The sequence below is a fragment of the Rhinolophus hipposideros genome, assembly GCF_964194185.1.
Source record: "Rhinolophus hipposideros genome assembly, chromosome: 14".
NCBI classification, from domain to species: domain Eukaryota; kingdom Metazoa; phylum Chordata; class Mammalia; order Chiroptera; family Rhinolophidae; genus Rhinolophus; species Rhinolophus hipposideros.
Window position 1 is genome coordinate 28,593,300 of NC_138060.1, and position 12,262 is coordinate 28,605,561.

The 12,262-nt window shown below is 36.3% G+C and overlaps 1 protein-coding gene across 4 annotated transcripts in view; it reads right to left on the bottom strand.

Annotated features, from left to right (window-relative positions):
* The window catches only part of RASA2 (RAS p21 protein activator 2), a gene marked incomplete at its 3' end in the record, with an annotated part of 103,629 nt that overhangs the window by 36,830 nt on the left and 54,537 nt on the right, over positions 1–12,262 (bottom strand). For all 4 annotated transcript variants that reach the window (XM_081072573.1, XM_081072572.1, XM_081072575.1 and 1 more), the window contains exons 6-9: positions 7,148–7,231; positions 5,475–5,547; positions 2,249–2,325; positions 1,161–1,262 (exon numbers count right to left, since the gene is read on the bottom strand). In XM_081072573.1, coding sequence (XP_080928699.1) covers positions 1,161–1,262; positions 2,249–2,325; positions 5,475–5,547; positions 7,148–7,231 — 336 coding nt within the window. The remainder of the gene's footprint in view (positions 1–1,160; positions 1,263–2,248; positions 2,326–5,474; positions 5,548–7,147; positions 7,232–12,262) is intronic.

The following is a 12,262-nucleotide window of genomic DNA, read 5'->3' on the forward strand; positions in this document are numbered from 1 at the left end:
GGTAAAAATAAAATAAAAATTCTGAGTCTAAAAATCAGTCTCAGAGGGTAACTACTTGAGGAGAGCAGTCCAAAGTGAAGAACATCTGATGGCCAGTCAGGAGAGGCAGGCTTTTTTAAAGACAAATGAGACTGGTGCTCAGACATTCAGTTTGAAACTCTTCTTCCAGGCAACTGAAACTGAGTTCTAAAAAGTTGGCCTTAAAAGCTTAGCAAATGAGAAGGTATGTTCTTTTATACTCAGTTGAAATCCAAGTCTAGCATGAGGGCTGCTGGGCAACTCACTGGAGGGGAGAGCATATGCAGGCTTGTAAGCGCCATAGACAGAAAAAAACAATAGCTTCACATTAGTTCTGCTAAAGAAACTACCGTGTTTCCTTGAAAATAAGACCTAACTGGAAAATAAGTCCTAACATGATTTTTCCGGATGGCATCCCCTGACCATAAGCCCTAATGCGTCTTTTGGAGCAAGAATTAATATAAGACCCGGTCTTATTTTCAAGGAAACACGGTAACATCAATTTAGTGTCTGAACATTACTTTTAAATTAACATCAATTTAATGTCACTATTAGAGTCATGAAGGTAAAATAATGTTGTAACCATTTTTGAGCCACCAGAGCTGTTGAAAAGTGTATTAAATGAATCAGCTCAACAACATCTAGACCCTCGACATTTAGAAAACATCACCTGGGCCGTTCACAGTGCATGTAATGGGTGTGTGTGGTGAAGGAAGATCACAGGTTAGATCCCTTACACAGCTGATTCCCTACAATCAACCCTTTGCCCTCGAACATCCACAGGTCCCATGACCCTTAATAAAGCTTCTGAACTGCAGATGTTAATTTGTGACCAAACAGCTTCTCTCACGGGCAACTTTTATGTAATGCTTTACATGTTTTCCAGTTTCTCCTTAGAGATAGGATCTAGTTTTTAAACAGAAAAACATTCCTAGACAATTCAGTTCTTTTGTTGCAGTACCAGAGGTCCAGTCATAAAACTATGTACTTATATTTCTGCAACAATAAATTAATAACTACATCAATTAATGTTAAAGACTTTTGGCTCATTCCCTTGCAAATTTTAAACATGCTTATAGTAAGCATTTATTTGCATATACAGTATATTTACATGGAGTTCACTAGAATGTGTGTCTTCTTACCAGGCTTGATGAGAGGAATCACTTCTTAACACGTTCACAGGAACCTTAAGCTCACCTAGGAAAATATCTTGAACCAGGTTTCCGTTGTTCCACAAGTCGATCCTGAAAAATTTTAAACTGGCTTTATTTTTCGCAAACAGTGTTTAAGAGAACACATGCCACCAAATGGCTTCAAATTACTTGGATTTGTATTATTGCATTATTTTTACATGCTTAAAAGTAAGAGATGTCAACACTGTCGTATATCTTACTGTCTAAACTAAGAAAGCAAAATACCGCAGTAGCTTTAATTTATAAGCACAGGAAGAAACTATTTTAAATAGTGTAAAAGGAAGCACTTAAGTTTCCTAGTTTCAAAGTCTAAGCTTTATTTTAACCTGTAGCAGTAAGGACTACAGTTACTTTGTTGAATTTGAAAAAAGAAACCGACACAAGACTACAGTTTCTTTCTCAATTAGAATCAGTTAACATGTAAAGACAGGTTACTCAGAAAAATACGTTACCTGATCATTCCAAACATGTGATTAATACACCCTTTAGATGAACACACTGTTAACACCACACCTATACATGCATTTACAAAAACTTTCCCCTCCCAAACAGCATAGATATTTAAAGACCTAGGAAATAGCACAAACTTCAAACACATGCACCTGTTGAATTATCTTATAAGACTTCTTACCTCACTGAAATTTCTGTTAGACAGCAGATATGTTAAGAAGAATAAAAAAATTATTTCTAAATTGGCTAATATGTAATTACTTTTCTATATATTCTTTGCATCCATTATGCTATGATTCAGAAATTTAAGGAGCAATTAAATTTGGGAAAAATTAAAAATATAATAAAATGTGTCAAACAGTTCATTGTTGTTTATAAAATAAATATACCTTGACTATTTCTATAAAGAAATCAGATTTTGAAAATATAATTTGGATTTAAATTAAATTAGATGCATGTTCCTCTAAGTTTTATCAACCAATTTGCTAAAGAAAATTCTATTAAGCTTGTTTCACCTTTTCCAGTTAAAATTAGGATTTTCTTTTGGCACAGAAAAAAGTAATTCTGTAAAACTCCAAGATACATACCTAATTTCTAGCTTTTCAATGTCCTCCTCTTCTACCTGGAACTGGGACTTTCTGGTGTAACTACTGGATCTGGTTACCTGCAAACAAAATATTTTAGTAAAAAAAAATTTTTTTTAAATCTCTTTCCTACATGAACTTAAAAAACCATCATCCCTAAAACGTTCTAAACAGAGGAAAATACCTAGGTAATATTCTACCCAAAAGTGAAATACAAAAACAGCTATGGAAGTAGCAGGGAGGTAAGAATAAGGTGGTGTGAAAATATCAAAAGCAGCCTAGCCTCCATACTGTTCCTTATGTACTCATCATAAAGCACCAGGAGGTTCTCTGGCTCATTGGTAATCTGCTGGCGACTCAAAGAGTAAAAGTGTTCTATTTCACGCTAAGAACTGTTTGAAGGCTTTTCCATTTCTTTCAAGATACCAATGCCACCCTTATACTTCCTTCTTGTATGTTTACTTAAAACATCAAGGACATTGGCAGCAACTTCCTCAAATACTGTCCACCTGAACACGTCCACTCCCGTAAAGGTTCTTCTACCTGATGAGTTTTCTCATCCTCTGCTGAGCAAGACAATGAAACGATCCTGCTCTTTTCTAAGACCACTCCGCCCACACATAGTATGCAGTAAGCATCCGATCTATTTTAATTACAGCTTTCTTTACCAGCTTGTTCACCTCACTCAAGTCTAAGAAAAATTCTCCCCTTAAATTATGGTGTTCCTATCTCTTTCCTTTCACAGACAAATATCTCAAAACTGTAATCCATCCTTACAGCCTCCACTTCCTCACCACCCACTTGCTACAGTTAACTCCTCATAATCTGGCTTCCTCACCCGCCTAAACCCCCACTCTTAATCACCAAGTCTGATGATGAATTCTTGGTTCTCACTTTCATTGACCCCTCTATCTGAACAAGTGATCGTACGACTATACCTCCTTTCCCAGAAACACTCTTTTCTTGGAGTTTGCCCAGGCACCATCCTGGCAAACTTCTGCTCTCTTTGCTTCTTCCTCTGGTACCTCTTCTTCCACAGAACATACTCATATACATATGGGTTTTCTCCAAGGGTTTATTTTCATTTTGCTCTACGAGCTGCACAGTGCTGTACAGCCTACACATCCATTATCTCCTCTGTTCATCAGACCACTGCTCTGAAGCGGGCAGAGCTAGATTTATTATCCTCATCTCGAAAACGAGGAAGCTCAAGTACAGAAATTCAGAGACATGCTCAGAGTCGAACACCTGTAAGTGGCAGAACTAAGCTTCTTCACTTGTCTCCTCTACTGTACACGTCTCCTCACTTGGCTTTCTTGAGTCTCTGTAAGCAAATCTTGAGTCTTTATCCACAGCCATCACCCATCTTAAGTTTCAGTCTTGAACTGACTAGGAGAGGGTTTTACATGTCAGACTTTGAGCTCATCATGCCCCAAAATGAACCACTTAATTTTCCTTCTTAACTTCTCTATTTTTCCAAATTAAAAACCATGAGGACATTTGAGGCGTCCTTTTGTCTTTTCTTCTACAACCAATTCATTGTCTTGCCCTTTGCAGTTTCTTTCTCATCTGTCCCTTCCTCTCTATTTTCATATTATTGTCTTAGACCAGACTCCTTTCCTTCTTTTTTTTTTTTAAGTAACAGTTAAACCACAACAGTCTCTTGATTTTTCTCTCTGTCTCGGCCCACTGATCATTGTTAATTCTTCCTAAAACACTGCATTACTCTTGTCACTTCCAGGCTCAAAACATTCAGTGGCTAATATTTAAGCACCTCAGCCAGGCACTCAAAGCCTTTCATTAGTTGAACCTACTCTACTTATTTAAGCTTAGTTCTCATTATTCCTTTATCCAAACCTTCCAATCACACCATACTTGCCATTCTTTGGACATAACTTTCTTCTCTTCTATCTCTGCTCAACATGTTCCTTCTCTCTAGAACTCTTTCCTCTGACTTAACCCAGCTGGAGCTGACCTCCACAAAATATACTACAGTGTACTGCTGTGTACATTATGCATGCGTGTGTGTGCTCTACTAGAGGACAGTAATTGAACTTTATCTTTATAATTAGCTCAACAAAGTGCCTCCTGAAAGAATGTTTCAAGGCCTAACAGGACACTTGGATACAGTAAGCCAGTCAGGCCTTGACTTTCAAAGGGCCATCTGCTTACTGCAAGTTGCCCCTTTGTTTACTCCACGCTAGATGTAACAGCCATTAATAAATGTAAAAGAACTGACCTAAATCCTCTTAGCCAGGGAATGGAAAAGTCTCACATCAGTACATTTTCTTATGTTTTTCTTTCTCCCTTGCCTCCCCCTCCATAATTCTTCCCACTCCAATTTTGGCATTTCCTTCAACCTGCATTCCTTTATTAAATGAGGCTTGCCTAGCTGTGCTCTCACTCTCTCCACTTTGAAACATCAAGGAAAAAACACACACAAAAGAAGAAAAAGCACAAAATGTAACATTTTTCAAATCTTCCCTACATGTTAATCTCAATGTTCTACAGTTAGAACACAATCTTTTAGAATAGAGAGTTTGGCTTTTCTTCCATAATTTTCAAATAATATGAAAAAATTATTTAACGAATTTAAGAAATGCTCCCCAATGAAGAACTCCAAAGCACTGTATTTCGGGCAACTTCAAGGCAGCTGAAGATCCCTGTGAAAATAAGCACGTGTCCATAGAGGGTACTTTACAGTCTCAAAGCATTCTTACATTTGGGCCTCATAAAAACTCTATCATTTAGGTAGGGCTGCTACTATTTTCTCTAACAAAGTTATCCTTTCACAAGAGGAGAAATTTGAGTCTCACATTTGGTGCTTTGTTGAAAGTCAACTGAGACTAGACCTTGGATCTCCCAAGTGCTGTAATACTTACTTCACCAGTGGTATTCAGACAGTACTCTGCAGAAGAGTCCTGAGGCCACCATGTCAGGTGGGGGGGCTGCACAAGGTGGTGGGCATATGGAAAAGGATGTGACTCTGAGGATGCCTGGGGAGAGGGTGTGGCCTTAGCCCTCCCCAGCCCCAAATCAGTCAGCGCTCTGCCTGTATTTGTTTTATACACGGGGCCTCCATTGCATTACACCATGGTTCTACTGCTTTCAGGAGAGAAATGTTTAGTTGCATTAGTTGGTAAAATGATTACTATGGCTGTAGTTTGAAAACAGAAGTGAACCAAATATTAAATATTCATTGCTAGTATTTATATAAAACAAAAGTTACCTCAAAATAAAAGATTTCATTAAACTGCGGATTGCTTGTTTTCTTCTTTACTTTTGTCTTCTTTTGGTCATTCCTGTTCCAATGTGGTAGAGTTTTACCTTGTAGAACTTAATAGTACACAATTATAAAACATGCTATTTCCAACCAGGGAGCCTGACCTCTGTTTAACTGTTAAGATTGTAGTTTTAAATATTACTTAGGGGGAAAAATTGAGGTATCTCTAGAACTTAAAAAATACACAAGTTTTGTATATCCAATATATGCCAAGATTGCACTATTCTTTTTATGGCTATATTAGATGAACTGCCAAGCTATCTTCAGGGGTTTTCAATAATAATTTTATCATATAAGCAACTCAGAACAATGAGATTCAGAGTACCTTTATCTATGCTGAAAAATACCTGAGGAACACGAAAAGCATTCTTAACTCAGTTTACTTCTTGGGCTTCAGCGACAATGTGGCTTTTTAAAAATCTTTTCATTTTGAAATAATTATAGATTCAGAGGAGGTTGCAAAGAAATGTACAGGGAAGTCCCATGCAGCCTTTCCCCAGCCTTCCCCAATGTTAAAATCTTATACAACAAATCACAACATCAAAACCAATAGTGACTTTTTAAAACAAATTCACACGTCAAATAGTTTCCATCTGTATGTTGCTACACAATTACACTTTAAGAATTTGCCTGTCAGGTACAGATTATAAACAAAAACAAAAACAGCTCCACTGGGTTAAATTTTTTTTAACATGAAAAACTAAATCCCTCTTATAGCATGAATGTTATAGGATCGGGAATCTCTTTTTAAATTTAAAACCATCTATAATAATAATAGCATTACTATTATTGAGCACCCAGTAAGTACCAGGCATGGTGATAGGATTTTACATACATATATACAAACACATTTTTCAAAGTGACTTACTGGTGATTTTCTAAGAAATAAGAATATCTAGAGAGCTTAAGGTTGGTGAAAAAGTGCATGTTTGTGTGTGTATGTTGTGTTTGTGTAGGAGGAATACTGTGCTCTTTATTTCCTGATTCTAAATCTTGAAGATGTAGGCAAATTTCAGACTAGTCAGGCTCTGGAAGAAACCATAAAGAAATGGTAAAATACACAACAGTACAAGGTGCTGTAGGTTTTTCCATAGATTATCCTGAGTAATTTAAATCCATGATACGGCTCACTTCACCATGTTCTGGTACTTCAGCAGTTTGTCTACAGCTTAGAATTCTCTCTGTAGAGCACAGATGCCATAAACAGAAAAGGCACTTTTTTGTCCTGAGATGTTTTCCAGATAAAAGTGTGGAAACTGCCTTATTTTGTTATTAAAACAGGATTTTACCTGCATAAAATCTAGGACATTTGCAAATAGGAAGGCTGATGATGAATGAAAGTCCAGTTTATAAGTACATTTTAACTAAATACTATAAAATTGATGCTGTTCCCCACAGCCTTTGAGTCTGGCGGATTTGAAATGGCACCCACTTTCTATAAAAATAGGACTTGGTGTTTGCAAGTGTGTAACAGAATTCTAAAGACTTTTTTCATTCAAAGCACTCATTACTTTGTGTCATAAATAGCTATTTAGCATTTGATCTTAGAACCTTAATTCTGTAATTCTTACATAGAACTTCAAAACTTAAAAATCAAATAATAATTCAATAAACATTACCTAGAAGGGCCCACTAGAGAAACTGTTGCATATGGGTCACAGCTTTGTCCATTTATGAGAGGCAACCCATGGCATGCCTTGATGCTAAGAATAAAAAAAGTTAACATATGATATTCAAGTTAAACAGCATAAAACATTACCTTTAAATACAAATTAATACATTCAAAGGGTTAAAATTGTTTTCCATATGTCTGCAGTGGTATGCTTATATACCACCTACCCCAAATATATTTATGTGTGCATTTATTTACTTAGGCTGTATTTCCAAAACAGGACTAAACTAGAATGCCACAACCAGTACTGAGACTACCAAATAACATGTAGCACACATACCCCCACTAAATACTGTATCCAACAAGGTACATTTTGTGGTTTGACAACACACTAAAACTGCTGTGGCTTCTAAAAAAGAAAAGAAATAGGTGTGAACCTTAAACGAGAAAATACAAAAACCACGCCAGATCTATAGCATCATATCCTCTGCTAAAGCATGAATGAGAAACAAGGAAACAACTGTGGTTTCCACTTAAAATCTGATTCATATACAGAGGGCAAGCCTCACATAATTCTGTAGCCTTTTTTCTGATTCTCAGTAACTGCTCCTGCATCATTCTACAGAAAATGTTTATGACCATAAAAACCAAGGCATCTAATCCACTCCATGAGTAATAGTCATTGATATTTACAGAGAACACAGAATTTGACTTAATGATCTACTCTTCAAAATTTCTCACTAAATACTGACGTCATGAATTTAGTTTAACATCTAAGGGTCTCCATTTCCTAATAAATAAGAGAAACTTTTGAGTGTTGCTGAAAAATATTCTTTGTTGAAAGATACGGGCTATTGAGTAATATCCTTATTTCTCCCTACAAGCCCACAGGTCATATATGTGGGTGAAGTGCACACGGTGTACTGTTGAGTAAAGAAAGAAATGGTAATATGATTCATTTCCATTAAATTGGGTATCAAAAATCAAATAAAAAAAATTGAAACTAACCAAAGAAAGCACAGGCCAAGATAATAATTCTTGTTATTAATGTTAGGCTTAGGCACAGTCAAACTTTCCCACTGTACATACTGTGTGAAACTTACACTTCTCAGGCTAAACCTAAAAATGATACCTGATTTTTATATAGCATTTGCAGTTTGCTATGTATTTTCACAAACTGCATCTAATTCTCACAACTGCCTCTCAGTAGAGTATCAAAGAGTATCATCATGCCATTTTAAAGAAGAAACTAAAGCTCAAAATGGTTATGTGAAAGTAACAAATTAAGGATAAAGAAGTAATAATACAAAATGTGTAAGAAGTGGACCAAGACTCAGCTTTTACTTTCTTAACTGTTTCTAAATTCTAGCCTTCTTTCATTCCTACTGTGCCTGGAATATATTGTATTACTCTTCTTGTAAGACCAGATTTATCTCATGTAAACACTCATTATGATCACTTTCGCTTTTTTTTTTTATAATTTATACTTTTTTTTAGTTTCAGGTGTACAAAACAGATGATCACTCTTAATTACAGAAATTTACTATAATTTTATGAACTACAAAAAAATGAGAAAAACGTAGTTCAGTACATAAAGACTTCTATGAGAATACTCACAAACCAAAACAATGATACCTGTAAGCCAAAAGTATGAGACTATAAAAATCATCAGAAATACTCAATTTTTAAATGTAAGAGTTTAAAAATTAAGTTTTCTGAAAAACTTAATATTATAAATACAGATTATTTTATTTGCTACATATGTTATGAAACATCCTATTTCTAATTACCCAGGATACAACTATTCTTCTAATTGGTAAGCCAAGCAATTTCATATCATAAACCATAAATGAAAAGAAAATGGTGAAAATAACCACAGTATACGAAATATCTTACATCTTGTTTGTATATCCCATATAAAAGCATATGATGTTAATACATATTTTAGAAATTACAAAGGAAATAAATTTATTCCAAACTTGTTTATAATACAAAGTGATCTGGATCTTTCCTTTGGATATTTTTTTTTTTAAACTAAAAGACAAATGTTAATTTCTACATGTAGCTAAGATAGAGTAACAGGGAATGGAGTTACCCTCCCACCTGAAAAAAAAAAAAAAGAAGAAACTCAGCACCACAGGATAGTCATCTCTCATGGCAGAAGAAACAAGCTGATCCCTCTGACTGTCCCACCTCACTGCTTTACAGTTTTCCTGAGAAAAGAGAACTGTCAGCTGGGGAAGGCCAAAGTGACTTGAGTTCTAAGGGCAGAGGACTGGAGGAAAGAAAGCTGCTCACAGAGAAAGAAGCCTCCAGAGAGCTACAAGAATCCCCCTGGAGTCTTCAGCTGAGTGCTGATAAACAAACATGCCAGGAAACTACCTGAGGCTAGCAACGAACCATTTGAAAAGAGTAAAGGGAACAATTCCTGACGCCCGCAAATGACTAGCACGAGGTCTCACTGGCTACAAAAAAACCTAGTAATTCATGGGTGCTATCTCAGTAAAGGGAAAGGATAATCTGTAGACTACAGGCCAACTCTTGTTTTATCTAACAAAGCTTAAGAGCAAGCCGAAAAAGAAACTGTTTCGAAGTAACTTAACCGAGTCCTTAAGTATATTCATGGGAATACAAAAATATCCAGCAACTTCCTAATGTCTAACATTCAACAGAAAATAAGCAGAAACACAAGGAATCAAAAAAATGTGACACACAATGAAAACAAATTAATAGTAACAGGTAGTGCTGTAACTTCTCTCTCTCGCTTACTCGCTCTCACTTTATCTCTGCTTCTCTAATATAAAAATCAGTGCCTGGACCTCCTGTTACCCTGTACCTATCTCATTTTTCTGTTTGTCTCTTCGAATTTCTTGACCTCCCATTCACTCTGCACCCTACTGAAACCTCGTTTTTTCTACATTCAGCACCCTATGGAAAGTCTCATTAAGGTCCTCATTATGCTATCCATACTTTTCAGAACTCTTCTTATTAGACTTCTCACTGCATACAAACTTCTGACTACTCTTTCTTTGAAACGCTTTTCTCTCTTGGTTTCCTTGGCCCCTACTCTCCTAATTTTCTTCATATCATCTATTGGTCTCCTTGATGTCTTCCTCAACTACTGGTCTACCTCTTCTGCTGGACTCGGTTCTCAGTTAACTGCTCTCTTTACACTATAATAACCTTCCTCTAAGCCTACTTCTATCTATTCATTCTTATGGCCACAAATACCGTTAATTTTACATTTCTATATGAGACCTCACCACAGAGTTTTAGATTTTTTTACCGAAATGCCTGATGGAAATCCCCAACTAAATGTTCAGGAGCAGCTAAAACTGAACTCATTACCACTTAATTAAAGCAACTCCTCCTCCAGCATTTTTTCTTTGTTGCAAACACCACCATCTACCCAGTAATACAATCTAGAAATCTAGAAACCACACTCAAATTCCTTTTTCTTCTTCACTTTCTGTATCTAATCAATCAGTAAGTTTTAGTGATTCTACACTTTAAATATTCCTTCATCTGTCTTCTTTTCTCATATCTACAACGACTGTTCTGGTGTAGAATCCATCATTTCTCACTTGATCATCCTAACAACTTTCAAATTCACCTCCCAGTTTCTATACTCCACTGCTGTTACAGATCTGATCTTTCTAAACCAAAACATCTGTCCATGTTACGCTGCTGTCTAAAATCTTCCAATAGCTCCATAGGCTCACATAAGTTTCACAAGTTCATACGGTACAGAGGAGCCTCCAAGATCTAGCTCCTGACGATTTCATCAATTTCTGACCAATCTGTGACTCAAGCTTCATATACTAAGTAACGTCAAATGGCTTCTCTCTCTCTCTCTCTCCATGCTATTTCTTGCCTCCATACTTTTGTCTATACTATTCTTTCCTTCTGGGAAAAAAAAAAATCTCACTTTTTCTAGGCTAGCTACTTTCTAGTCATCCTTTAAGACAAGCGTTACCTTCTTTCTTCATTTAGTTGTGTCAAAGATTTACTTAGTGCTTATTGTCAGGCACTGGGGTGACGAGGCGAATAGGCCAAACATGGTCCCTGCCCTCATGGAACTTAGAGTCAACTTAAAGAAACAGACAACAAGGAATAAAGAAGAAAATAATTGCAAATAGTGTTAAGTGCTATGAAGGAAAAAGAACAGGTGCCCTATTTTAGAGTAAGTGATATTTAAGCTGAAACTTTAAGGGTGAGAAGGAACTGGCTAGAAGCAGAATGGGCATAAGGGTATTCCAAGCAAAAGGAAGAGTGATGTAGAGCTCTGAACTGGAAGCGTGTCACATTTGAGGAATTGAGAGGAAGTGAGAGAAGGCCAGCAAAAATATGGACAAGGGGAAGCATGTCAAAGAGGCAGGCAGGGTCAGAACACTGGATCTCATGGTCCAAGATAAGGGGCTTGGACTTCATTCTAACTGTAATGGGAACTCAGTAAGTGTTTGAGCACTTACTGAGTGCACATGATCTAACTTATGTTTTACAAGATTACTCTGGGTGGCTATCATGAGAATGGATTGCAGACTCGAAGAGCAGCTAAGAGACTATTGAAACACACAAGGTAAGAAATGGTTGGTTTGAATAAGAACATGCCACTAGACATTACTAAAAATTAGAAAATTCAAGAGTATTGTGCAGAATCAGTAAGAAATGGATCCAGCACATGGGGACAGTGAGGAGAAAAGATTTTAAGTGACTCCTAGAATTATGGCTTGAGCCGTTAGGTGAAGAACGGTACCACTTGCTAAGGCTGTGGGAAGGAGCTGGACAGACGTAAGATTCAACACGGCAGTTTTAAATGTGTTAAATTTGTGATGTTGTTAGACATCAAAGTAGAGTTGCCAAAAAGACAGATGGACATATGTATGAGCTTGGAGCTCAGAAAAAAGACCTGGGTAGAATGAACAAGATACAGACAAAACTTTTTAACTTATTTTGAAATAATTTCTGACTTACAAAAAGTAGCAAAAATAATATATAAAGTTCCTGTATACACATCACCCAATGTTAACATTTGTGTAACCAGAGAAGATTTATAGAAAGAGGAAACTAGCATTAATACAATGCCAGTTAATAATATTAACTAGTCTATAGACCTTACTCA